We start from the raw sequence: 27,091 nt of genomic DNA, 5'->3' as shown, positions 1-27,091 counted from the left end.
TCAATATAAATAAACAAACAAATATTAAAAAAAAATAAAAGTGAAATACAGATGCTCACTTTAGCTACTATCCTTTTAAAATCTGTGGGCATAAATGTCCTTTATAAAGAATATATATGTAAATCTGCTAAGCCTTGAACCTTAAAAAAAAATAAAAATAAGGGAAAATATGTATATGGATGGAATAAACCTAAATATAAAATTAGTGATTCTGACAAAAAAGGAAAAGAGTAAAGTTGGTTCTTGAAAAGCTGAATGAAGTAGATAAACCCCTAGAAAGTTCCAGTAAGGAACTTTCCATAAGGAAAAATATAGGTAACATTTAAATGAAAAAGGAAATTTAAAACTACAATGAAGAGATTAAGAAAATTACTAGAATACTGATGCAACTTCATATCAAAATTTCTTTAAATCTAGGGCACCTGGGTGGCTCAGTCGGTTAAGCGGGTTAAGCGTCCAACTTTGGCTCAGGTCATGATCTCACCGTTTGTGAGTTCGAGCCCTGCATGGCGCTCTGTGCTGACAGTTCAGAGCCTGGAGCCTGCCTCAAATTCTGTGCCTCCCACTCTCTCTGCCCCTCCCCTGCTCGCACGTGCACTTTGTCTCTCAAAATAAATAAACATTAAAAAAATTTTTTTTTAATTCTTTAAATTTAAAGAAATAGTTGCTATATTAGAATATTTTTATTTCCAAACCTAAGGAAAGGTGGAAAAAATGATCAGATCTATAACCATATTACCAATTCAAATATTTTCAAAAGATCTACCACTAAATCAGCTACTTGATTTTATAAGCCAGTGGTATACAATCTACAAGGACCACCTGATTCCTATGTGATTCTCATTCTGTAGCACAGAAAAAAAGATTAGAAAGCATCCAATTAATTTCTCAAAAGTTCACAAATTCCAAAAGAAAAAATTAATGAAAAAATTTTAAATACAAAATCCTGAATAAAATATTTGCATCATAGCAAATACAAGTTTTGTTACTATAATCTGTATGACCTTGGGCAAATTATTTCACCTCTCCTTAGTTTTTTCACCTGTAAAATGGAGATAATAGTACCTAAAGTATGAAGTTGTTATGAAGATTAATTAGTAAGTATAAAATTCTTAGAATAGTGCCTGGCTTCTAACAAATGCTCACTAAGTGTTAGCTATTATTATCCCAAGAACAAAAAAGCAACACAATACATTGCATTATCATGTCAAAGTGAAAAATGTGATCTATAAACATAGGTATTTGATAATTTTTTTAAGTAGACGCTTTGGCAAGTCTTTAAGTACAACAGGTATAAAGGGCAATCTAAACATTTGAAAGACTACTACAAGCCAATAGCACAAATTATACTAAGTGTTAAAATACTGGTCATTCCCATTCAATTAAATCATAAGACAAAGATGTTCAGTATCACCATGATTATTCCAATTTGTTTTTGCACTAATGAAATAAAGACAACATATACTGGACAAGATGAAATTATTATTTATAGATGATATATAGTGAGAAAGTCTAAGAGAGTAAACAAAATTCTATAAAAACTAATAAGAGATTTTAGTCAGGGTCTGGATAAAAGATGTATCAAAATCAGCATCTTTTTTTTTTTTTTTACAGTAGCAATAACAAAATTTTAAAGGAGAAAAAGAGAACCCGCTCACATTAACAAAAATTATACAATGCCCTGGAACAAACTTAATACAAGACTAGAAGATAAACTACATAAAATTTCACTGAACATGAAATACAACCTGAATAGTATTAACTATCTCAGCAGTATCTATCTTCTCAGTCACCCCAACTAGAAACTTGGAGTCCCTTCTAGTTTCATGCTTCTCTTCACATCTGAAATAAGTCATTAAATCCTGCCTATTTCACCTACTTATTTCTCCAATTTTTCACCTCTTTGTTATCTCCACTTCAATTACCCCTGGTAATCCTTTGCAAAGACTCAGCAAATTAAATATTCTCCTTACTCCTACCCTTATCCTTATCAAAATCACAGGCTGCCCAGTTGCCAGAGTAATCAACCTAAAACACAAACCTAAATAGATCAGGCCCCAGTTAAAAGCCAAAGATCACCACTGAATTCAGTATCAAGAATAAGGTCTTCAGTCATCTGGACCGAGCTTCATCACCATCATCACCACCATTTCCTCCTCCTCCCCATTTTTTGGTGCCTAAAATAAGACTGTTTCTCATATTAGGATGTGCAAGTATCTCTGCCTAAATGTGTTAGGGCTTCTCACAGTTACCATCATGGTACATCCTACTATACTTCCAACATCAATTTTTGAAAAAGATTTTTTAAGAAAGACATATTAAAATGAGTATCTTACAGACGAGAATGCAAAATTTGTATCATTACTTATGTTAAAATGAAAGATTGTAAAGAAAGATGGATAATTACTTATGTTAAAATGAAAGAGTGTAAAGAAAGATGGCATTTACAGATAGCAGCTTTGACCTCTTCCCTTGGCTGAGAAGGAGTATGAAGATGAGACACTTGTCATTATTAGTGAAAAGTCTAACACCAACCAAAAGGTTATCACTGCATTTGCTAATGAACTAAGATGTAACTAACACCTGCTGAGAAAGTAATTATGCCAGGCAACTGCTCTAAATTCTTGTAAGTTGATTAGCTCATTTTATAATGGTTTGCACCACCTGACATGACCTCATCTTTACTGCTACTCTCACCCTTGCTGTCTACCCTAGTCATAGTGGCATCCTTGGTGTTCCTGACACACATCATGGTCCCACTTCAGGATCTCTGCCCTTGCTTTTCTATCTACTTTTCCCCCTAGAGAGCAGGGCTGTCTCCTTCAACTCCTTGAAGCACTTCCTCAAATATTGCTTGCTCTATTTTGACCTCCCAACTCCCTTCTTCCCAACCACCATTATTCTCCAAAAATAATTCTGCTAAATTTTTTCTCCATCTCACCTCTTACAAACTGTTTTTTTCCTATCAGACCGTAATTTCCATAACATAGGTTTTATTCACTTAAATCGCTAGTGCTTAGACAAGTACCTGTTACACTGTAGGCTCTCAATGATTTCTGATTTATTTAACTTATTGAACAGGTACTACCGTTAGCCGGATTTTAAGAAACTGAAGCAGAGAGAATCTGCCTTATGGTCACAGAGTAAAAGGTGGAACCAGAGTTCGTAAACATAAAGCCTGGCTTCACTGGTCAACATAACTGCATGGTGCCTCTAACTTATATGAATTCCATATGTACTACCTATTTAGTACATTTCCCCAATTAGACAGTTGCTTCGCAGCAGGGATACTTCATCATCTTTGTTCTCCTGCGACTTCTAACCCACGTTATACAATCGATAACAGTTTACAGAATGAATGAATATGTACATTAATTACCTAATTATTTTTACATGTATGTCTCAATTGGCTGGATTATTGTAAGCTTTCAAACTAAAAACTTTTAATATAAAAAATCCTTTTTAAAAATGTAATGTAAAAACACTTTTTTTTGAACTGACAAAACATGATCCATGACGAATGATTTAATTAAAACGACATGCGCCTTGCTCTTCCAATTGTTTCCAAACTGGTTTTTAAAGCTTAATTCAATATTAGCATACTTCAAGCAAAAAAAGCTCCAAAGCCAGCAACTCATTTCATTATATACACACGCACAATATTATCTCTTACAAAAAACGCAAAGGGCGGTGCCGTGTTTCATAGAAGACACCGAGGCTTAGAAAGCAATTGATCATGCCAAATAAAAATAGACACCTTCACTTACAAAAACTGACGCTAATGAGAACACTCTCCGCAGCAATACCTGGCCCAGAAGTCACCAGGAGCTAGCTTTCTGGAATAAGTTTGACGACTACCTTAAGGGCATGACTACCTCGCCACAGAATCCCAATGGCCCCAGGCTTACTCTGAAAAACAAACATTTCTGGGTAGAAAGGGTGGACGCAGGAAAAATATTTAAAAAGAGGTCCCTCCCAGGCCCCCTCAAAATCTAGAGGCCAAGATTCTCCTCAGAGCTCCTCACCGTGTCTAGACTACGGGGAAGCGACCATTTCTCAGGCAGAGGTTCATGCACAAAGAAAAACCGGCCATCCAGCGTGAAGGCCGAAGAAGCAAACGAAAACTGAGAGCTCTAAAGAACACGGACCCCCTGCGCCTAACCGCCCCTTCGCAAATTGAGTCGCAATCGCATTTCTCGCGAGATTTATCGTCTCCGCGGGATCTCGAAGTTGAAAGCTCGCGGCTTTTCGAAGCGACGGTGGGTTGAGGGAATGGGAAAAGAAGTTCGGGAAAGGACAGCTTCCAACCCCCTTGAAGAACCCACAGACCCACTAGACCCTCCCGCTTCTCCTTTCTTCATTGACAGCAGCTCTCCCAGGGTACACAGGCACTTCCGGAGCGCTACCGGAACCGGAAGCATCGGGACTTAGGGGGGTGGGGCTGAAAAATCAAAAAAAGGGCCGCGAAAGTTGGAGGCCGGTGCCGGCAGGGTGGTAGTGGCTCCCAGGTGGGGTTGTGGCGAGTGCCAATGGACTCCACCGCCTGCCTGAAGTCCTTGCTCCTGACCATCAGTCAGTATAAAGCCGTTAAGTCGGAGGCGAATGCCACCCAGCTTTTGCGGCACTTGGAGGTGAGGGACTACGGGATGGGGACTCGATAAGCTTCCCTGTAGAAACCCTTAGTTCACGGTGCGGCCGGGGTGTAGCGGCCCCAGCCTGCAAAGTAAGGTCTGCCCATCGCTCCCTTAGGTCTCTTTTTGTATTAATAAGGAAGGCGAAAGTCAGCCTTGAATTCCCACTCTTAACTCCGCCCAAGTCCATCCGCGTTCAGCTGGCTGCAGCTAGAGGGAAGAGTGACTGATACTCGAAGTCCTAGGAAGAGGGAGGGTGGGACAAAATGTTGGGGGATTTAGGCTCTTTTGGGGATTGGTAGAGGAGAAAGTTCGGAGCTATTTCTTTTCCTTCGTTTCTTTGGTTTTTCCATCGCAACAGTGCTCTTGCAGAATACACAGCAATTCTCGAGAGTGAAGGTGATGGGGAGGGATGATTAAAACTTGTTTTATTCCTGTCCCTTAGGCAGTTTACAATCTGAACCAATTGCTTGCTGCTTCTCTTATAACTCATGTTGAACTCGAATTTGAAAAAAAAAATTTTTTTAACTTTCCTTGGGTTAAAAAGCAATCACAATACTAATCATAATTTTTTTAACCAAAATATATTGTTCCCAGTTTTCAAACCTGAATTGCTAAATTGCTTTCACTTTTTCTGTTAGTTCCCACTAATTTATGGCTAGGTCACTTATTCACAGCTTTCTCTGTTCCTATTTGTTTTTAGGCTTTTAATCTCATTTCTTGCACATTCACAGAATTCCAACTAACAATAACCTCAGTTTAATAAAAAAAAAAAAAAATTAAGCTCAAAGCTTATTTTAATTCCATCTGTCACAGGTTCTGTTAACATAGAACTGAACATAATTTTAAAATATATTCTATTTATGAGATAAAGTCTAAATTACAAAGATTAGCAAATTACTACTGGAGAGAAAAGACTATTGTGAATAGTACAGCAACATCAATCTGGATAACTGTTGTGATGCTGGAATTCATTAAATGTGCCTGTTTCCTCCAGCTTCACTGATGCTCCTTCTTATCGCTTCAGGTGCCCATCTCCTAAGTACATTTTCTTTTTTCATTCATTACCTCAACAAATCTCTGCAAAACGAATAAAGTGTTAGCTGTTAAATGCTAAAGCTTTGCTTCTCAATTAGAATATAAAAATGTGATAGTGGGCTCCAGAAGCCACAGAGTAAGCAGTTTTATTTAAGAAGTAGGAGTACATCATTTTAAATACTAATCAGAAACATGCCTTGAATCTGAGAGCCATGTTGCAGTGAATTGAAGGAGACTCAAAGAAATTTGAGGCTTAGAAACTGCTTGATACTGCATTCTGGAACTTTTAAGGGGTTTACTGAAAACTCTTTTGCCATTTAGAGAGATAACATACATACAGCATATAATGTGCACTGATCTTAAGTGAAGAGCTTGAGTTTTTATCATACGTATATAGTCAAGTAGGTACACTTGTTTCATGACACAGAACATTTCCAGTCCCCTATAAGGTTTCTTCAGTGGTCCCGTTTCATAAGGTTCAGATAAGTGGACTCCTATAATATGTGCTTTTGTGTCTGGCTTCTACTCTACAAATCTGTAAAATCTATTCATGTTGCACATGTGCCAGTACTTTCATTCTTTTTTATTACTATGTAGGAATTCCACTGTATAAATGGGCAAGAGCTTACTTACATTCTGATGATGGGCAATTGGGTTGTTTCCAGTTCTGGGTAGGATTCAGGGCAAATATGTTATAAACATTTTTATATTTTTTTGAGATACATGCACTCATTTAGATACCTAGGAGTGGAATTGTTAGGTCTTTTGGTGGATCTTTGTTCATTTTTTGTTGAAACTGCCAAGCAGTTTTCCACCGGTTGCACCATTTTTACCCTCCTACCAGCAATATGTGAAATTTGCTGTCACTCATCCACACAGATCCTTAGTGTTTTCAGATTTCTAAATTTTAACCATTTTGATGGGTGATACTAATGGTGAATATCTTTGTGCATACTTCATGAGAGCAACATCTGAGGATACAAAGAAGTGGCTATCATGTGAAAGGAGATGATTGATTCTGCTATTTTGCACTTCTATATTTTTTCTTTGTAGCCCCATGCAGGACCTGAGCTTTGAATTTTTTTATGATTGGCAGAGCTGGGCTGGTCTCACTTTTGGTGGTTTTTTATAGTGCTAATGTTACATAATGATTATGAGCATGGATTCAGGAACAATGCATTTCAGTTATGCTGCGTCTTGGTGTATGCCTCAGTTTACTCATCTGCAAAACAGCACCTAACAGAGTTCTTATGAAGATGAAAAGAATTAACATATGTACATAGAACAATGCTTAGGCCAAAGTAAGTGCTAAAATTAGTTATTACTAAAATCTGTTTGCATGAAAACATCCAAGTAAAGAAAATTTGTAAAGTGGTTTTTACGTTTTACCTTGTAATAAATATTACATGTTGGAGTACTTATGCTGTTGAAATACAGGTCTTGTCCTGAGGCAAATAGTTTTTAAACCAGAAAATGTCTTCATCTTCTAAAGGACTAGCTTTATATAAGTAAGCAAAAGGGCAATAAGAAGATTCCTTACCCCCAAATATCTACCAAATTTTTTTGTCTTTTTAAATTTAATGTTTTTTGTTTTTTGTTTTTTACTTTAATGTTGAAACTCTTCAGGGGCACCTGGGTGGCTTAGTCAGTTAAGCAACCAACTTCATCTCAGATCATGATCTCACGGGTTCGTGGGTCTGAGCCCTGCATTGGGCTCTGCACTGACAGTGGGCATCCTGCTTGGGATTCTCTCTCCCTCTCTCTGTCTCTCTCCTACTTGTGCACTCTCTCTCCCTCAAATAAATAAATAAACAACAAAAATATTCCTTAGGAATAAATATCCTGAAGCTTTCTTATCAGCAAAGCTTTAGAAGAAAAACTGACATCTGGGTGAGGAAATAAAAGAGAGATATATAAAGGAAGGATTCCTGCTTAGACCTTTTAAAAAACAGATTTTATCTAATTCTAAAATAACTTTTTCCATCTTTATAGAAAAGATACTTATTTTTACAATAGGCTTTTTTTTTTTTAATTTTTTTTAACGTTTATTTATTTTTGAGACAGAGACAGAGCATGAACGGGGGAGGGTCAGAGAGAGGGAGACACAGAATCTGAAACAGGCTCCAGGCTCTGAGCTGTCAGCACAGAGCCCGATGCGGGGCTCGAACTCACTGACCGCGAGATCATGACCTGAGCTGAAGTCGGCCGTTCAACCGACTGAGCCACCCAGGCGCCCCAATACAATAGGCTTTTAATAACATTCAAAAAGCATTTTGAAAATACATGGCTGACAACTGTTTTTGGCCTTCAATCTCAGCTTTACCTTTTCAGGGGGAAAAGGAGAGGGTGGTTTATAGAGTTTTAAGAGGGGAGTAAAAACGTTGAATAACCAAAAATAAAATCTGTGCCTGACCTGACTACTTGAAATAATTTTCTAAATTTTTTTTAAATTTATTTTTGAGAGTGAGAGCATGCTCGCAAGTGGGGAGGGTCAGAGAGAGAGGGAGACGCAGAATCCCAAGCAGGCTCCAGGGTCTGAGCTGTTAGCAAAGAGCCCCACATGGGGCTCAAATTCGTGAACTGTGAGATCATGACCTGAGCCGAAGTCGGACGCTTAACCGACTGAGCCACCCAGGTGCCCCTAAAATAATTTTTTTTAACTTCCTTTTTTGTCATCTCTAACTTCTGGGCTCAGCAACTGTCTTTGGAGGGAACAAAAGGAGTGATCACATAGTTAATCCCATGGGTAAGCCTTTGGATTTAGCTAGTTTTCACTTTGCATTGCCTCCCTTAAAAATAGGTGGAGTGCATATACTGGAACTTACTCAATAAATATGTTGGTAGTAGAGTGTTGATTTAAACCCTATGACTTAATAGAGTGTTCTGTGTAGTAAGGATAAGTATTGCTGGGTTGTCAAAGTTTGCCAGCTTGTGAAATAAAAGTATAAAAGACAATAGGATAGTGTAATAGGCAAACCTAACCTAGTTGGTGGAAGAGGGTTAGCTTCAGGCAGAAACGGATTAAAACTCAGATCTGAATGATTATATTAGCCAGTGAGAGAAGAGATGGGTAATTTTCCAGGCAGAGGGAACAGCATTTATGACTTTTCTAAATTGGGAAAAAGCGAGGCAGTGGTACTTTGGAAGAACTGAGTTCTTGTTTGAAGTGGAGAAGAGATGCAAATTGCCAAATCTTAACTAACACATTTTAATGACTGTTTTGTAGGTAATTTCTGGGCAGAAGCTCACACGATTGTTTACACCAAATCAGATACTACCAAGTGAATGCTTGAGCTGCCTTGTGGAGCTACTTGAAGACCCAAGCATAAGTGCGCCACTGGTCTTAAGTATCATCAGCTTGCTGTCTCAACTAGGTAATGTGTTTAGTTTCTCTTTTCCAGTTTTTAGAAGATGTTGAATTTAATATTTTTAAAAGGTGGATTTAGTTATAGTATTTTTTGGAGAATGATTCGCATTCAAAAGATTTATTCCTTGTGGGACCTTTCAAAACTATTTTGCATTATGGATCCCTTGTAAAGAGAATATTGTATGCATCCATTCTTAAAATTATTGGAACAAAGAATCTGAAGTATATCAAAGGTTCAGTGGTCTACAGAAAAGAATACCTTGAGAAATGCTGGCCTACTTTTGAATTAAAAAAAAAAAAATACATGCACATATTACCTCGGCTAACTACATCACTCAGAAAAGTCATAGCTAGTGATAAAAAAAATCACTCTTTTTCGATAGGCTACACTGAACTCAGAGCTAAGGGTAAAAATGCAGGTGTTGCTTTTTCTACTTCTATCTTTAGTTTTTAAATTTTCATTTAATGGGTACTTTTTTTTTTTAAATGTGTGCTTGCGAGTGGAGGGGAGATAATTCTGAGTGTGATTATAAAATTAATACATGCTTATTATGAAAAAAAATCTCAGTGATCCAAAAATATTAACATAGACCAACATGCCCAGTAGGACTTTATGTGATGATAGAAATATTCTATATGTATATCGTTTGTTATAGTAGCCATTAGCCACATTAAGGCTATTGAGCGTTTGTAGTGTGAGTAGTACACTGAAGAACTAAATCTTTAATTTCAGTTAATCTAAATTTAAATAGCCACTGTGGCCCAGTATCTCTCAAGTTAGTACAGATACAAAGTAAAATAGAATGAGTCTTTATTCATCACCACCTCCTCATCATTTCTACGTTGGTGGCTAACATTCTTAAGAGTTTGACAGGTGTCTTTCTAGATATTTTCTTTTTTTTTTTTAACGTGTATTTATTTTCGAGAGACAGAGGGACAAATTGTGAGCCGAGAAGGGGCAGAGGGAGAAAGGGAGACACAGAATCCGAAGCAGGCTCCAGGTTCTGAGCTGTTAACACAGAGCCAGACACGGGGCTCAAACTCACAAACCATGAGATCATGACCTGAGGCGAAGTCCGGCACTTAACCGATTGAGCCAGGTGTCCCTTTCTAGATCTTTTCTATTCTATAACAGATAATTTTGGTTATTTTTTTTAAAATGGTGTTGTAGAGCATCAGATTTTTCTTTTTTTTCACTTAACATATCTTAGCTATCTTTCCATGTTGTTATCTAATAGCTGCCTTGTGCCACACTGTGGAGTACTATAATTTATTCAGCTACGCTCCTAATGGTGGGAACTCATGTATGCTCTTTTTCAAGTTTTTTTTGCTATCAGAATCAATAGTGTAATGAACATTTTATGGATTTTTTGCTCAAATATTAGTATATTTCTGTTGAGTTAATTCTCAGAATTTTCAGGTCATTTTTCAATTTGATCGTTACTAAATTACTTTCCAAAAAAGCTATGCTAATTCTAATATCCACCAACCTTTTGTGTGAGAATGGCAGTCATTTTCAACATTTAAATATATTAGAAATTTTTAAAGTTACAGTCTTTATTTTTTAAGTTTTACTTTTTAGTTAATAGACTTTTATTCCTTAGAGCAGCTTTAAGTTACAGAAAAATTGAGATGATAATCTTTTAACTGCAAAATTTCTGCAAGTATGTAAAGCAAGTTTTTCCCTTAAATTAGTCTACATAGGAAAATCATTTGTTTATTGACAGAAAAGGAAAAGCTTATACCCCCTTCCCTTTTACAGCTCATACTATTTCTTTGATTAAACTTTTGAATTGGAAAGTAATTATAAGTAAAATAGCCATATCATACCTGATAAGTAACTTTAATACAAAATAAACTTAAAGATTATTTCTCTTTTATTCATGAAAACCATGAATAAAAATATTTGGTGCCATTTTGGGGCACCTGGGTGGCTCAGTTGGTTAAGCGTCTGACTTTGGTTCAGGTCATGATCTCATGGTTTGTGAGTTCGAGCCCCGCATCAGGTTCTGTGCTGACAGCTAGCTCAGAGCTTGGAGTCTGCTTCAGATTCTGTGTCTCCCTCTTGAGAGAGGGAGCCCCTCCCCTGCTCGCTCGCTCTCTCTCTCTCTCTCAAAAAAAAAAAAAAAATTAAAAAACATAAAAAAAAATTTTTTTTTAATATTTGGTGCCATTTTATCTTCACTTACAGCTGTAGACAATGAAACCAGAGACTGTCTTCAGAACACATACAACCTGAATAGCGTGCTGGCAGGAATGGTTTGTCGGGGCAGCACTTGCCATGGTGATTCAGTGTTTTTGCAGGTACATACACCCACACAGTACTTTTCACTTAATACTTGTTTTTCCTTCCTTATTTGCAGATCAAAATTCACAGTATCTATTGTAAATTGCTAGCTTATAGCGTATGTGCTGGCATAATACTGCATGAATAGGCCCAGTTCTCCCCATTAATAAATTTAAGAGCTGGTTGATTACACATGTACTACTAATTTAAAAGTTTCTAGAGGAGGGAAGCTTATCCACATCCAGCATTATTTTGAAGAGAAACAAATCTACATTATAACTGCTTTGACAGACTTATAAACACAGATGTCAGCATTTTGAGATGTAAGCTATTCGTATTAAAATTGCAAAATGAGTTGGCATCTAGTCTCAGTCTGTTGAGGAAACATTCTACAAAAAAATTGAAGCTATAGATTTAGTTTTATTTAGCATAGACTCGAAGTTCTCATACAGATAATATTTTATTGAACCTAAAGTGCCATCAGTTGCAAGAAAGGAAAACATTACCAATTACACTGACATGCAGTTTTAAAAGTGGCAAAAATATGAAAAAATATATCTTAGAATTGATGGAATATATATGTTTCAGCTTGCATATTTGTTTAAGATGGTTAAGTGAACCAGGTTGATGACAAGATGCTCTGTTTAAAATAGATTATGTGGAAATGTGTGGAATCAGGAAATGAACCCTAAAATTCTTAGTAGTCTCACTACTTTATGTTTAAAAATAAAAATGAACCATTTAAGAAATCGAAAAGTTCTTGCTCTAAACTCTGCTTCCTAAAATGGTGACACACTCAGAATATGATTAGGAGTCCATATGAAATGTTTTTATGTTTATATTTATTACTATTTTTTTTTTTTTTTATTCTCAGTGCATTCAACTTCTACAGAGATTAACATATAACATCAAAATTCTCCATTCTGGTGCCAATATAGATGAGTTAATTACATTCCTGATAGATCATATGTGAGTATGCAACCAAACATGTAACCAAATAATTTGTTGATTTATTTTCAAACTAAAACTGTGGAATAGTTCAGTTTTTCTTAGATAATTTTTTCCAGCTTTTTAAATTGAGTGAGACTCTGATTCTTGTTTACTCCTTTTAGATAGTTTCAAGGATCAAGTGCATAAAGCAGCTTTAGTCTTCATAACAGAAATTTATAAAATGAATTGATTTGGTCAGAAAACTATCAACCCTGACAATTGTATGCTTATATTTAATCTTGATAGGAGAATATACTGATGAGATAGCACCTGGTCATTCTGTTATTTCCATATTTCTGTGCTACAATTGAATAAGATCATTTAGTTTCAAAACATGAAATAAATGGTCCAAATACTACTCAAAGCTTGACTGTGTTCACATTGTTTTTGCATATAAAAAGGAGTTTAAATGTGAATTACTATAAAAGAGTAATTTAAAATGAACTTAATGCTTTTATCTTTTATTATTTTCCTTAAAACAACAGTCAGTCTCCTGAAGATGAGTTAACAATGCCTTGTCTAGGATTATTGGCAAATCTTTGTCGACACAATCTTTCTGTTCAAACATACATAAAGACTTTGGTAAGAAGTTTTGCGTAAAATCTTTCTTGTTTGTGGTGGGTTCTAAACTTAAAGAAAATTGTATCCATCTTTTTCATTAAAAATAGATTAACAAGAATTCTCATGTCTCATCCAGCTGACTCATCAGAATTAAGGAACAATCACATTGACACATAATTAACTTGAAGTATTCCACCCTTTGCACATGTTGTATTTAAGATGATAAGTATTGGGGCGCCTGGGTGGCTTGATCGGTTGAGCCTCTGACTTCGGCTCAGGTCATGATCTCACGGTCTGTGAGTTTGAGCCCCGCGTCGGGCTCTGTGCTGACAGCTCAGAGCCTGGAGCCTGTTTCAGATTCTGTGTCTCCCTCTCTCTCTGCCCCTCCCCCATTCATGCTCTGTCTCTCTCTGTCTCAAAAATAAATAAACGTTAAAAAAAAATTAAAAAAAAAAAGATGATAAGTATTAATAAACGAGTACTAAAAGTTTTCCTTCTCTATAGCATCCCACTATTTCTTGTATTAAGTAATAAGAGAAATTCTAAATTATTTTGTGCTAATAGGAAGGATGCACATCACTGGCAATTCCGTTTACCTCAGTCTTCTATTTCCACAAAATTAGTGGCAACTCCGATAGAAAGATCCATGAATAAATGACTAGCAGTAATCACCAGCCCTTGTGATCACTGAAGGTGAACAAATGAGGTTAACTGAACCACTGTTAGAAATATGTTAAATCAAGAAAGTTCTTTGATTCTTAGTTTGTGAACAGTTTCCCTGCTGTGCAGTACTCAGTATCACCTGTTTCCTGTTGTTAAATTAAACAGTATCTCATTTGTTCATGTACTGGAGGTGCTTTGGAGACAGAAGGTTATCTTGAGCCATGGAAGTGTTTGGGAAAGATAAACATTTCCTCATAGTTCCATATCTTAACATGGGACTCAACTTTCCACTGAGATTGTACCTGTTTTTATTACTATAAGCAATATGGAAAATGTGCCACCTCACTTTTTGATCTATCAAGTTTGATAATGTTTAATAAAAGATTACTACTCTGTTCAAGATAGATATCCTAAACCAAAATATAATACTAATTTTTGTTTTAATATATTTTTGAACTTTTTTCTTTCTCAGAATAATGTGAAATCTTTTTATCGAACTCTTATAAGCTTCCTGGCCCATAGTAGTTTAACTGTGGTTGTGTTTGCACTTTCAATATTGTCCAGTTTGACATTAAATGAAGAGGTTGGGGAAAAGGTAAATATGATTTTTTTATTATTTGTGAAATAGTTCTGGAATTTGTATTCTCTGATATTTTAAGTCATTGAGACTCTTTGTTAAACTTTAGAATGGTGTCGACTTAAATTTTTTTGTATAATATAGTTTTCCTAATTTGTTTTTAAGCTGTTCCATGCTCGAAACATTCATCAGACTTTTCAGCTAATATTTAATATTCTCATAAATGGTGATGGCACACTTACTAGGAAGTATTCAGTTGATCTATTGATGGATCTCCTTAAGAATCCCAAAATTGCTGATTATCTTACCAGGTATGGCTCTCTGACAAATTTTAAGACTTATTGGTATTTCTTTTTTTTCTTTTCAACCAACATATGTTTGTTATTAATAAAACTGCCTTTTCAGATTTAGTGAACTTGGATTCTACTGATGAACAAGGAATAAAATTGAAATATTTTGATGTGCTTTATTCCCAGTCATTTTGCTTTTCGGGCCTGAAATGTAAAAGTGTAAGAACAGGGCAGGTGTGTGTGTTGCTTAGATGAATAAAGTTGTCTCATTCTCTTAAATATACACATCTTGATTAATCTTTTCCAACACCAGTTTTAAATATTGACATTAGAATTCTTTGAAAGAATACTGTTACCATAAGAACATTCATGTCAGTGTGTTTGTCCTTTTTTTCTTTTCTGCATAAAAATGGATAACATTATTGTTTGCCTCTGTTGTGTCTTAAGGTAAAATGAGAACCCATTTTTTATGCCCATTCTATCTCAGTGACATTTCATGTAATCATTTATCTTTTGAGATCAGTTAGCAACTGTTTTCCAAAGAGCTCATGGCCTTTTTATATCTTTTTTCTTAAATAAACATCTCAAATAACTGCTAGTCACACCCATCTTTTTGTTACATGTTGATTCTGTCATTAATATTTTTTAAATATTTATTTATTTATTTTTGAGAGAGGGAGAGAGAAAGTGAGAGCACTTGCATGTACACAGCTGGGTAGGGGCAGAAGAGAGAGAGAGAGAGAGAGAGGAGAGAGGGAGAGAGAGAATCCCAGGCCAGCTCCACACTGTCAGCACAGAGCTCAAAGCAGGGCTGGATCACACAACTGTGAGATCCTAACCTGAGCCAAATCCAGAGTCCATTGCTTAACCAACTGAGCCACCCAGGCACCCTGGCCTTCTAATTTCTGAAGTTAAATTTTCCCAATGCCTTAGCTACTTTGTAATCATGAATTAGGAAGTTGTAGGGATTGCTTCAGAGTTCATTTAGTCGTTCACAAATGAGAAAACCAATTATTGAGCCCCTCCTGTGGTTAAGTATTGGGGGAGGAGGGATTATTAGCAGAGGCAGGGATTTGAAGACCTAGTCTCTAATCTTTGAGGAATGTAGAATCCAGAAGTTATATAAAGACATAGTCCCTAATTTTAAGGAACATAGAACCTAGAAGTTGAAAAAACAAAAGCTGGGTCGCCTGGTGGCTCAGTCAGTTATGCATCTGAGTTCAGCTCAGGTCATGATCTCATGGTTCTTGAGTTCAAGCCCCGCATCTGGCTCTGTACTGACAGCTCAGAGCCTGGAGCCTACTGTCTCCCTCTCTCTCTGCCTCTCTGTTCTCACTCTCTTTCTCTCTCAAAAATAAATAAAAACATTTAAATTAAAAAAAATTTAAAAAGCTAACCACTAGGGCAAGGTTGATTACTATCCATGTGGTTAACTGATGTTTTTCAGAACCAAGAAGCATTCATGTTAGCATTTCATTTTTTTTTTCTTAAGCATAGGTGGATAAGAAAACCTTCCGGAGTGCCCTTCCTTTACCTGTTCTCTCTTTATCTAAGAGTCGTCCCAGTATACCCATTCTGACCATCAAATAGTGCTTATTTAACAACTTCTAAGTAAACAGGATATACCTCTGCAGGAGGACCAAAAGAAAATCTGATTTAGCATTAGTAAGTGGTTGCTTAATCTCTTCTTCCATAAATCTCTCAGTTTCACTATCTATTTTCTGTCTAGCCTAGAACTCCAGAATCACCTCTGGAAAGGAAATTGTATTTAATTGTGTTGTCTTGTTCATTTGCTATACCATTTAGCAAACTATTCCTGAATCTGTCCCAAAGTCTAATGGCTGGGTTCCCAATCAAAACCTGGGAAAATCACACTTTATGAGTTTGTATCCCATATACTCACTATCTCTATCTGGACAGCACCTCTCATATTTATATTTATTCCCAGCTTTGTTTTACATTTCCTACAGTGGACTTTTCTTTCTTTCTTTCTTTCTTTCTTTCTTTCTTTCTTTCTTTCTTTCTTTCTTTCTTAATGTTTATTTTTGAGAGAGAGAGAGACAGACAGACAGAATATGAGCAGGGAGGCGCAGAGAGAGAGGGAGACATAGAACCTGAAGCAGGCTCCAGGCTCTGAGCTGTGAGCACAGAGCCTGACATGGGACTTGAACCCACAAACTGCAAGATCACGACCTGAGCAGAAGTCAGATGTGTAACCACCTGAGCCACCCATGCACCCCATCTACAGTGGTCTTTCAAATATTTACTACTTTCCTCTTGACACTTTTCACTCAGAAGATGACCTTATCTTTGTTTCACAGAACAACAGCAACAACAACCTGAATCCTACCTGATTGGAATTGTTTCAAATTTTTGCTCCTGAACCAATTTACTTGTGTTTATACCAATTCTTATTTGGTGTCATTCTGTTTCGCTCATAAACACACATCTTGTTGTTCTGTGCATTAACTCTCATTCTGTCTTCTTTCTCAAGTGTCTTGTCTCTTCAGTGTGTCCCATTCTATTGCCTCCCTTTACTTAGATTCAACTTTCCTTCAACCGTATGTTCCCTTTAAAGTCTGTGTTCTTGGGGCGCCTGGGTGGCTCAGTTGGTTAAGCATCTGACTTCGGCTCAGGTCATGATCTCACGGTTCGTGAGTTTGAGCCCCGCGTCGAGCCTGCTTCAGATTCTGTGTCTCCCTTTCTCTCTGCCCGTCCCCTACGCTTGCTCACTTGCTCTCTCAAAAATGAATAAACATTAAAAAAAATAAAATGCTAAAGTGTGTGATCTTCCATTGCATTCAAGGTAAATATCCAGGTTCCCAGCATAGCCATCAAAAATCTGGTCTCTGGTAACCTCTTATCCCTGTGTGTTTACGTTTTTGTAGGTACTTTTGTCTAAGCATTTCAGACGATAAATAGAATCCCCAACTTGCTAGAAATGCCTTTTGTGTAACCATGTGCTATTCCCTCTGAAGTACTTCTGCTAGAAGGCTGGAATACTTTCCCCTTCTGATGTCTAATTCCTGTTTGTTTTTTGAGACTCAAGTCTGGGAAACCTCAGCTGATCTGGCCTACCACAGCAAGTATGGGTTTGATACTCATCCTCCCAGCATCCTATACATTTCTCCATTATAATGTTGCATTTTACATTACATAATATGTTCTGTCTGCCTTTATTCTTTTGAATATTTAAACTTTTGAAAACTGTAACGTGCAGAAAAATCTTAACTGCACAGCTCTGAAGTTTTACAAAGTGAACACAGTCATATCAACCATTGTGAAGGACTAATTGAACTCTTTGCAGCAGTCATATAACCATTGCTCTCCGACAGAGTCATTCTCCCAAATACAGGATGTATCATTCAAGTATAAATTTTGCAAAGATTGTTCTATATTAGAAGCTCAAAATAAATAGATGAAAGAAATCACTTAAATTTTATATTTGTCTTGTATATAAATCCTTTTTGATGTATCAATTTCATATTTATCATTTGATGTATATTTTAAACTAGGTATGAGCACTTTTCTTCATGTCTCAATCAAGTATTAGGTCTTCTTAATGGAAAGGATCCTGATTCTTCTTCAAAGGTGTGTAAAAACATAACTTTTTTGTTTTAAATTTTTGAAAACTGTAATGTGCAGAAAAATCTTAAATGTGCAGCTCTGAAGTTTTACAAACTGAACACAGTCATATAACTATTACCTAGATCAGAAAATAGAGCATTGCCAATACCCTAGAACCCTCAAATCTTCATTCACTGGTACATTCCCCTTGGAAAATTGTTTCACGGTGCCTAGTGAATATGCATACACCCTGTGACACCGCGTTTCCACTCCTAAGCTACATAGCTAAGAGAGACATATCCATAAGCTCATCAAAAGACATGTACAAAACATTACATAGAAAATGCAGCTTTAAAAATGACACGATTTCCTGGTTTTTTTTTTTTTTAATGTTTATTTGTTTTGGGAGAGAGAGCGCACACACTTGTGTGTGAGCCAGGGAGGGGCAGAGAGAAGGAGAGCGAAAGAATCCCAAGCAGGCTCCATGCTGTCAGCACAGATCCTGACATGAGGCTCAATCTCACAAACAGATCATCACCTGAGCTGAAATCAGGAGTGGAACACTTAACTGAGCCACCCATGCACTCCTATTTTCTGATTTTTGAAAACATCAGATGCTTAGGGGATAAATTCAACACAACGCACACAAGGTCTCTACTCTGAAATTATAACACATTGAGAGATAGGAACGTGTGGGTGGCTTACTAGGTTAAGCGTCTGACTTCGACTCAGGTCATGAACTCATGGTTTGTGGGTTCAAGCCTTGTGTTGGGCTCTGTGCTGGCAGCTCAGAGCCTGGAGCCTGCTTCAGATTCTGTCTCCATCTCTCTCTGCCCCTCCCCCACTTGTGCTCTGTCTGTCTCTCTCAAAAATAAATAAATATTTTTAAAAAATTCAAAACATTGAGAGCTATAAAAGACCTAAATAATACAGATATACTAAGTTCATAGATTAGAACACTTGCAAAATCATAGCAGGCTTTAGTGGGTTTTTTTGTTTTTATATTTCTTTTGTCTTTGGTGTATATGGAAATCGGGAAGCTAATTATAAAATTCACATGGATATACAAAAGTCCAAAAATAACCAGGGCCATCCTGGAAAAAGTGAATACAGTTGGAGGATTTCTAACACTACCAGATATTAAGACTTAACGTAAAGCTGTAATAGTTAAAACAGTGCAATACTGTCATAAGGATGGACTGGAACACAATACAGTGTCAAACCAAACCATAGCATATGGTCTCCTGATTAATACAGTGCTGTCTTAAAAGTATGGTCATTTCAGGGAGCTTGGGTGGCTCAGTCAATTAAGTGTCTGGCTCTAGGTTTCGGTTCAGGTAATGATCTCACTCCCAGTATGGAGCCTGCTTAGGATTCTTTCTCTCCCCTCTCCCTCTGTCCCTCCCCTGCTTGCACACATGTCCCCCTGCTTTAATAAAATCACCTTTTTGCACCAAAGAATAAAAAAGAAAGAAAGAAAAAGAATAGTAAAAAAAATTGGAAGCTGTTTTTAATTTTTGTTTTAGAATATTTTCTTTAAAAATATGTCATTTTCAGCTTCATCATTTGGTTGCTTTGTGCATTACAGGCCAATGAAATTGACATTTAACGAAGACTTTATATTGCACAGGTTTTAGAATTACTTCTTGCCTTCTGTTCAGTGACTCAGCTGCGCCATGTGCTCACGCAGATGATATTTGAGCAGTCTCCATCTGGCAACACCATTCTGGGAAGCCGTTCTAAATGTTTAGAACCTACTGTGGCTCTACTTCGTTGGTCAAGCCAACCTCTGGACGGATCAGAAAACTGTTCTATTTTAGCTTTGGAGTTGTTCAAGGAAATATTTGAGGTAATATAATGATAACCAAAATGCCTCTTCATTTTTATGATTCTCAGTGAACAGTTTACTTTCGAAAATATTCACAGTAAATTTCAAAATGTTTATATACTTTATGAAAACTTTTCAATTAACAAGCTCCCTACCATTGACCTACTAAATTTCCTTTTTTTGGGCAAAGTCAGGGACATTAGTGTTTTCTTTTCTCACACTGAATAACTTATATGTATTCCTTTCAGTGTAATAAGTAAAGGTATTAGCTGAGATTTGTATGGTTTATTGTTGTATGACTATGTCTTTTGCAGTAGTCACATTCAGCTTCTCCGTCTCAGTGGATACTGTTGACCATCTTTATTATCCTTTGAGTGGATTAATATAAGAACATTGGATTCAGTCACTCAGATGGAGTGGAACATGCCAGACAATGCGAGGCACTTAGGATACAGACAAAAATTCTTTCTGTAGAGGCTATTACATTCTGGTAGTTTCTACTATCTAGGTCATTTAGCATTCTCTACTGTTTTCCCTGTTTTTATACCATTCTGCCTAACACAGTATCTTCCTGGAGTGTTTCTCTTCATGACTGGATCCTAGGCACAAACAAAAATGTATATGAGTGATTAAATAAATTTGTCAAAGATTATGCACAAATTATTCTTTCTGTTTTATGTTGGTCTTGACTTAATCAGTTTTAGCGTTTTAAAAAGCCTTTCAAGATCCTTGATGGGAATTATTTATGGTTGTAAAGTATTAAGACCAGTGATTGTTATTTAATTATGTAATTTCACTTGGCAAATTCAGGATTCTTGTTTTGAAATCACAGACACAGTCTAGTTAAAAGTCTTCTTTGCAGTTGAAGGGCACCTGGGTGGCTCAGTTGGTTAAGCATCCGACTTTAGCTCAGGTCATGATCTTGTGGTTCATGAGTTCAAGCCCCTCATCAGGGTCTATGCTGACAGCTCAAAGCCTGGAGCCTGCTTGGGATTCTCTCTCTCCCAATCCCTCCCCCACTCATTCTTTCTCTCAAGAATAAACATTTAAAAAAAAAAAATTTTTTTTTAAGTCTTGTTTGCAGTTGAATAACCCCAAACCTTACTGTTCCATTTAAGAAAAAAGTCATCATAGCCATCAAAACTGGGTAGATTTTAAATAGGAGACACAGGTCAATCAACTATTGAAGTAATTATAAGAAATGTGATGAGAGTGTTGCAGCTCAGTGATGACTAGCTCTGTGTTCTTTATTCCATCTTTATTTTGATTTTTAATCATTGGTGGTGGTTAATTCTCCAGGATGTTGTAGATACTGCTAACTGCTCCTCAGCTGACCGATTTGTGACCCTTCTGCTGCCTACAATCCTTGATCAACTTCAATTCACAGAACAAAATCTAAATGAAGCTTTACTAAGAAAAAAATGCGAAAGGATGGTCAAGGCCACTGAAGTTTTGTTAAATATCCTTTGCTGTTAAAACATGGAAACTAACCGCTCATTTTTTTCTAGCATCACATTTACTGCATTTTTGTCTTTATTTGTAATTTTGTCACTTCTCACGCTTACATCTATTCAGAATTACTGAAGTTTAAACTCTAGAACTAATCCTCAATAAGGAGTGTGAAAAAAGTTATCCATACTTTATTTTTTCCTTATTTTTCTTTGTAAAACTTTTGAACTAAATAATATTTTTAGAATACTTTTTAAACTGAATTTGGACATTTTTATCATAATTTGAGATTAGGAGATATATTCTAAAGTAACAGAACCGCTCTGTTACTCTAGTGCTAATTGCTGTCCCTGGGTGATTTGTGGTGCCACCGTTGGTAGCAGCAAATCAGAGAATAAACAAACATCAGTAGAGTCATTAGTAGTTTAGTTTATATTATAATTTTTACTGAAAATTAAAGTCTGTAGGAATGTTTTAATAAAGATGACATCACACTTGGTTATAAAAAAGACAAATGTTGTCAAGACAAATTCATTTATTTCTAAAGAAGAAAAGCTTGCGTTCAGTTAATGTCACTGCCTAACTTCCATATTGCATGCATTTTTCTTAGGTCTTTCCTTGTGCTAGCTGTTTTCTTTTAGATCAGCTGATTCTACGTCCATATGAAGCCGAAGGTCCATTTTTAAAATATTTCATTAATGCTTTTTATTATCAATAAGGAGCCATTATATCTAAACCATATCTCTTATATTATACCTGGTCAGGTTTTCTTTTTTATATCTCAGAGCAACAAGAATTTGCTCAACTTTGTCCTGCCCTAGAGCAAATTCCACATCTGTTTACTCTCTTCTCTGAGCTGCTGCTTCTTAATTTTTCTTTACCGCAGTAATTCCCAGCCCTGGCTATGTGTTAGAATTACCTGGAGAATGTTTTAAAAATACACCTGAACCTTACTTCCTTCCAGCAATTCTAATTTAATTGGAGTAATGTGAAACCCTGGGGAGGGGGGGGGGGAGGGGGAGGTGTTGTGATTGATTGTTCAAACTGCCCAGGTGATTCTAACATGCAGCCAAAGTTGAAAACCACTGCTGTAGAGACACATAATTATGTTGCTTGATCCTAGAGATAGCTGTTATATGCAAACCTCAAAACTGGTACTATTCTGAGCCAAAGCCGACCCCTTTTTAATATAGATATTCAAATTAACTTGTAGTATACAAAATAGGAAAAAATAACTTCCCTTGGTTCAGCAAATATTGAACCATTGTGATAACCTGCTAATACTAACATCCAGCAGAGTAACAGACTTTTGGTCTCAGTCCCATCTCTTGCCACTTACCAGTCACTTAAATTCTCTGAGGTCTAGTTTCCTAATCTGCCATTGAGCTAATAATAATTGTATGGAAGTGGAGTGACAAGATACTTTGTATGAAATCACTCTAGATACTATAAAGTGCTATACAAATATAAGCGGTTTTTTGAAAATTTTTTGTTTGTATTCCTTAACAAAACTTACCTCTGTGTGGAGATGATACTCTAAAAATGCATGTTGCAAAAATTCTGACTACTGTCAAATGTACCACTCTGATAGAACAACAATTTACATATGGCAAGATTGATCTGGGGTTTGGAACAAAGGTAGCAGATTCTGATTTGTGGTGCGTATATGAAATCCAAATGGGACAGAATTAAAAGTTTTTTAATAATTTTAAAAACATTCAATTCATAGTTTATATGCTTCTAAAGAAAGGATAATCTTAACATGTGATTTGTTTTCCATTGTTCATTTTGTGTTGTTTTAATTTGTTATTATCTAAGGGTCTTTTATACTCCTTTTTAGGAGGTTTTTTTGACATTGCCTCAGGAATTATTTTTATGTTCATTTTAACCAAAAAGCATGGAAAAAGAGTCATTTTTTTATTATGAGGAAATTAGTAGTTTTTGTACTAACAAAGGTTGTTCTTTTCACTGGCATGTCAGGACTTTCATTTAAAGGTGGATTTTCTCTGATAGTGATGAGATTATTTTATCCCCCTCCTCCCTCATGAATTAAGTCCATTAACAAGTCTTTAGTGAGGACCTGCTAAATGCTACATACTGATTTGTTCTGATTTCCATAAATGTCACAATTGTCAATAATTTGTGATCCTCAAGAACAAGGATTACCTTTTTTTACTTTTTTATACTGCCTTGTGGTACAAGGCTGAAAACATGGTTTAGTGTATTGGTATTTAGTGTATTAGGTATTCTACACCACTTAAGGTTGTCCTTTATTGTTGATATTCCAATGACAGAGCTAAGAATTAAATAGGTCATGTTGTCAATGCTGCTAGTAATTTGGAGCAGAAAATTGAAGCATGCTGGTATTTGAGTTTAGAAAAACAAACACTGTCTAAACTTAGACTATTTTTTTTTTTTTTAATTTTTTTAACGTTTATTTTTGAGACAGAGAGAGACAGAGCATGAACGAGGGAGGGTCAGAGAGAGGGAGACACAGAATCTGAAACAGGCTCCAGGCTCCGAGCTGTCAGCACAGAGCCCGACGCGGGGCTCGAACTCACGGACTGCGAGATCGTGACCTGAGCCGAAGTTGGCCGCTTAACCAACTGAGCCACCCAGGCGCCCCTAAACTTAGACTATTAATGCCAATTTGTTTTTTTGGACTTGGGTTATAAGGATGCTGGTCTCTATTGTATTTTTACTTCCCAAAAGAAACAATACTTTGGTACGCCTAGGTGGCTTAGTTGGTTAAGCGTCCAACTCTTGATTTCGGCTCAAGTTATGATCTCGCAGTTCATGAGATCAAGCCTATGTCGGACTCAGCGTGCAGAGCCTCCTTGGGTTCTCTCTCTCTCAAAATAAATAAATAAAATACTTCATCTTCCTGAGGTTTAGAAACAAAAGTGTTGGTTTTTCAGAATTTTCTTAGAATTATGACAGAAATAAATATCTAAGCAGTTTTTTAGTTATCGAATTGAAATATGACTTATTTTTAAAGCAAACTTGCTGCTGATGTAGTTTTGAAAACTCTTGATTTGATGAACAAGCTTAAACCATTGGTTCCTGGCATGGAAGTAAGCTTCTACAAAATCCTGCAGGTGAGTTTAAACTCTTCAAATATTGAAGTTTATTCATACATAAATGCTTCCTAATGTGTGATTTTCTGTTTTAATATTCTTAATCTTTAGAAAATGTTTCTCTTAGAATTGGCCATCAGAAGACAATTGTTAGTTGTCTTAAGTAGCTGTAATGTTCCCAGTATATGGTGATTTTACATAGTTTTGCAGAAATTGAACATAAATGCTTCTGATTCTAATGTATGGGCTGTTTATGATAGTAGCGCTTCCTCAGCCTTTTTCCTTTCTTGTGTCCTACTTCAGGTTTGTTTATTTCTACTAGTATTGCAGTGAAGAGGGGGTGGTATTTGTTTTGGAGTTTTTGGTTTTGGTTGGGGTTGATGAGGTAGGATATTAAGAGGATAAAGGACACATCTGGAAGAAAAGGACTTGATTGTGAATGATAACAGGACGAGAGAGGGTGTGCAGAAAATAGCTAACTCGCAAATTTTGATGATAGTAGTAGCTGAATAAGAGCTCTAAATGTTTACCTTGATAGCCTCAAAACCTGACTTACATGTGTGAGTTAAGTTACTATAATGATTTAACAAAGATGGCTCCGGGCCTGTATGGAAGCCAAAACTGAAACCTTACACAGGTGCCACTTACACACTCTGAGAGCATAATGCTTAAGAGATGGAGTTCAGATGTTGACTCCACCATTTATTAGTGTGGACTTGAGGACTTGAGCAGTTATTTCACTTCTCTGAACCTCAGTTTCCGTAACTACAGAATGAAAATAATGATCCCTCTCCATAGGAGCAGTTACAAAGAGTTACCATGAAGGTTATGGAGATAAAGCCCAGCTCTTAACATGGTTCTGTGGCCTTCAATTGTAACTGAGTACTTACAAGACACTCAACATAGTAAAATGTGGATAATTATAAAGGATTCATATTTTAGTATTTTTCTCTGTTAACACCTTAAAAGTTGAATCAAACTGATTTTTATGTCCTTTAGGAGATGTTTTTCAGAATAAATTATTTGGGGCTTACAGTACGAATAAAAAATATTTGCTGACATGAAAGACTTATGCTTTAAGTATAATTATTTCAGTTACTAAATTGGAATTTTTTTAGTTAATTTGAATTTTATTCTTTTGACTTTAATTGGAAATGATTAGTTATTATTTCTTATAGCCAGATTTTTTTAAGGGTAGCTGGACAAACAAAATTCAAAAATCAGTCAGCTATGGATATTTTAAATTCATCCAAATATTGAAAATATGATTTTCATAGGCACAACAAAACCATTCAAAACTTTTGCCAGAAATTTTTAAAGCTAGTGTTCATATTGACTGTGTAGATAACTATAACTAGGTAAAGGCTAATGAATACATTCGAACATCACGTAGAAACTGTTCACAATTTGCCTAGAATTATTTTATGATTTAGCTCTATTTACTCATCTTGCTCTAAAAAGCCTGACATTATTCTTTCTGCTTCTTGTTTTCTGGTTTCTGATTTACTTAGGATCCACGCCTGATTACACCCTTGGCTTTTGCTTTAACATCAGATAATAGAGAACAAGTACAGTGTGGATTGGGAATACTATTGGAAGCTGCTCCACTGCCAGATTTTCCTGCCTTAGTGTGAGTTGTAGTCATTTGCGGTATATCTCTCGTGGTTCTGGAATATCCTGCTATGTTTCTTTGGTAGTCCTCAATACAGATAGATTAGAAAATTTGTGAATTAAAGACATTGTAACAGTCAGTAATTTTTCAAGTGATTAAAAGAAAACTTGATTCCAGTAACTGAAAAGACCAGGTGTATACTCAGGGAAAAACTACATTTAGGTGGTTAAATATTTTATCCAGGCACTATGCCTCTCTGTCTCTCAGTTGCTCTATTAACATAGCAGCTTCTGAACCATGCTTTACATCCTATCAGTTTATTTCTTACAAGATAGAACAAGTTTCCCTGTGTTAGCTGTACTTAAAAAAAAAAAAGGTAAAAAGACATTTAGGTTAGATTTGAGGAAAAACTTCCTCAGCTTAAGGGTTGTAGGTAACCACAGAATTGCCAGAGGATATGATGAGAACCTGCTCTAAAGGATTAAACACTTAACAAAGAACATAGCTTTTAGGACTAAAAAACTACCAACAAAAACAAAACAGAAAAGAAAACAAAGAACTTTCCCAGTTGTATAAATGATAAGTCTAAGCATCACTCTCATTGACCAGATCTGGATCGTTTTACAGATACCAAGGGTTCAGCCGTAAAGAACTATGTGGACTGAAAGGTTGGGTGTGGTGGTAGTGTTCCTAAAGAAAAATCCTGTGCTTTTTTTCAGAAAGTGGAATAGATAATGGCCAGGCAGAATTGTCCACTATACTCATTAATTTCAAACATTAAGAGAGTATTTGCTGTTATGTTTGAAAAAAATTGAGATTTTCGGGCTCTCTGTAAACTAAATGGTTAACCAAATGTCCAGTTGTGTTCTACTTTAATTTTAAAAAATTTAAGGGGCTTGGGGCACCTTGGTGGCTCAGTCGGTTAAGCATATGACTCTTGGTCTCAGCTCAGGTCATGATCTTCCAGTTCATTAGTTCAAGCCCCACATCTGCACTGTCAGTGCGGCGCCTGCTTGGGATCCTCTCTTTCCCTCTCTGCCTCTCTCCTGCCCACTCACTTTCTCTCTTTCAAAAATAAATAAACTTAAAAAAAAACATTTAAGTGGCTAGTATAAATGAATTTGCAAAAGTGGTTTGAATAAACTGAAGCAAGT

The 27,091-nt window shown here is 36.2% G+C and overlaps 2 protein-coding genes across 12 annotated transcripts in view; one reads left to right on the top strand and one right to left on the bottom strand.

Moving 5' to 3' along the window:
• DZIP3 (DAZ interacting zinc finger protein 3) overlaps window positions 1–4,427 on the bottom strand; it is a 131,552-nt gene extending 127,125 nt beyond the window's left edge. For 5 of the 10 annotated variants that reach the window (XR_006222173.1, XM_042999045.1, XM_042999052.1 and 2 more), the window contains exon 1: window positions 4,026–4,316. The gene's annotated coding sequence lies outside the window, so the exon portion shown is untranslated. The other 5 variants (XM_042999047.1, XM_042999046.1, XM_042999049.1 and 2 more) reach the window with 5 other exon arrangements.
• Window positions 4,428–4,446: 19 nt separating this feature from the next.
• Window positions 4,447–27,091, top strand: part of CIP2A (cellular inhibitor of PP2A) — a 33,115-nt gene continuing 10,470 nt past the window's right edge. For both annotated transcript variants that reach the window (XM_007098586.3, XM_042999055.1), the window contains exons 1-13: window positions 4,447–4,631; window positions 8,896–9,043; window positions 11,228–11,340; window positions 12,198–12,292; window positions 12,799–12,895; window positions 14,010–14,132; window positions 14,280–14,425; window positions 17,920–17,995; window positions 19,602–19,820; window positions 21,099–21,258; window positions 22,765–22,906; window positions 24,247–24,346; window positions 25,837–25,955. In XM_007098586.3, the coding sequence (XP_007098648.2) occupies window positions 4,530–4,631; window positions 8,896–9,043; window positions 11,228–11,340; window positions 12,198–12,292; window positions 12,799–12,895; window positions 14,010–14,132; window positions 14,280–14,425; window positions 17,920–17,995; window positions 19,602–19,820; window positions 21,099–21,258; window positions 22,765–22,906; window positions 24,247–24,346; window positions 25,837–25,955 (1,640 nt within the window). In that variant the 5' untranslated portion in view covers window positions 4,447–4,529. The remainder of the gene's footprint in view (window positions 4,632–8,895; window positions 9,044–11,227; window positions 11,341–12,197; window positions 12,293–12,798; window positions 12,896–14,009; window positions 14,133–14,279; window positions 14,426–17,919; window positions 17,996–19,601; window positions 19,821–21,098; window positions 21,259–22,764; window positions 22,907–24,246; window positions 24,347–25,836; window positions 25,956–27,091) is intronic.

Source organism: Panthera tigris, chromosome C2 (assembly GCF_018350195.1).
Source record: "Panthera tigris isolate Pti1 chromosome C2, P.tigris_Pti1_mat1.1, whole genome shotgun sequence".
Classification (NCBI taxonomy): domain Eukaryota; kingdom Metazoa; phylum Chordata; class Mammalia; order Carnivora; family Felidae; genus Panthera; species Panthera tigris.
This window is presented reverse-complemented; position numbering and strand designations above follow the sequence as displayed.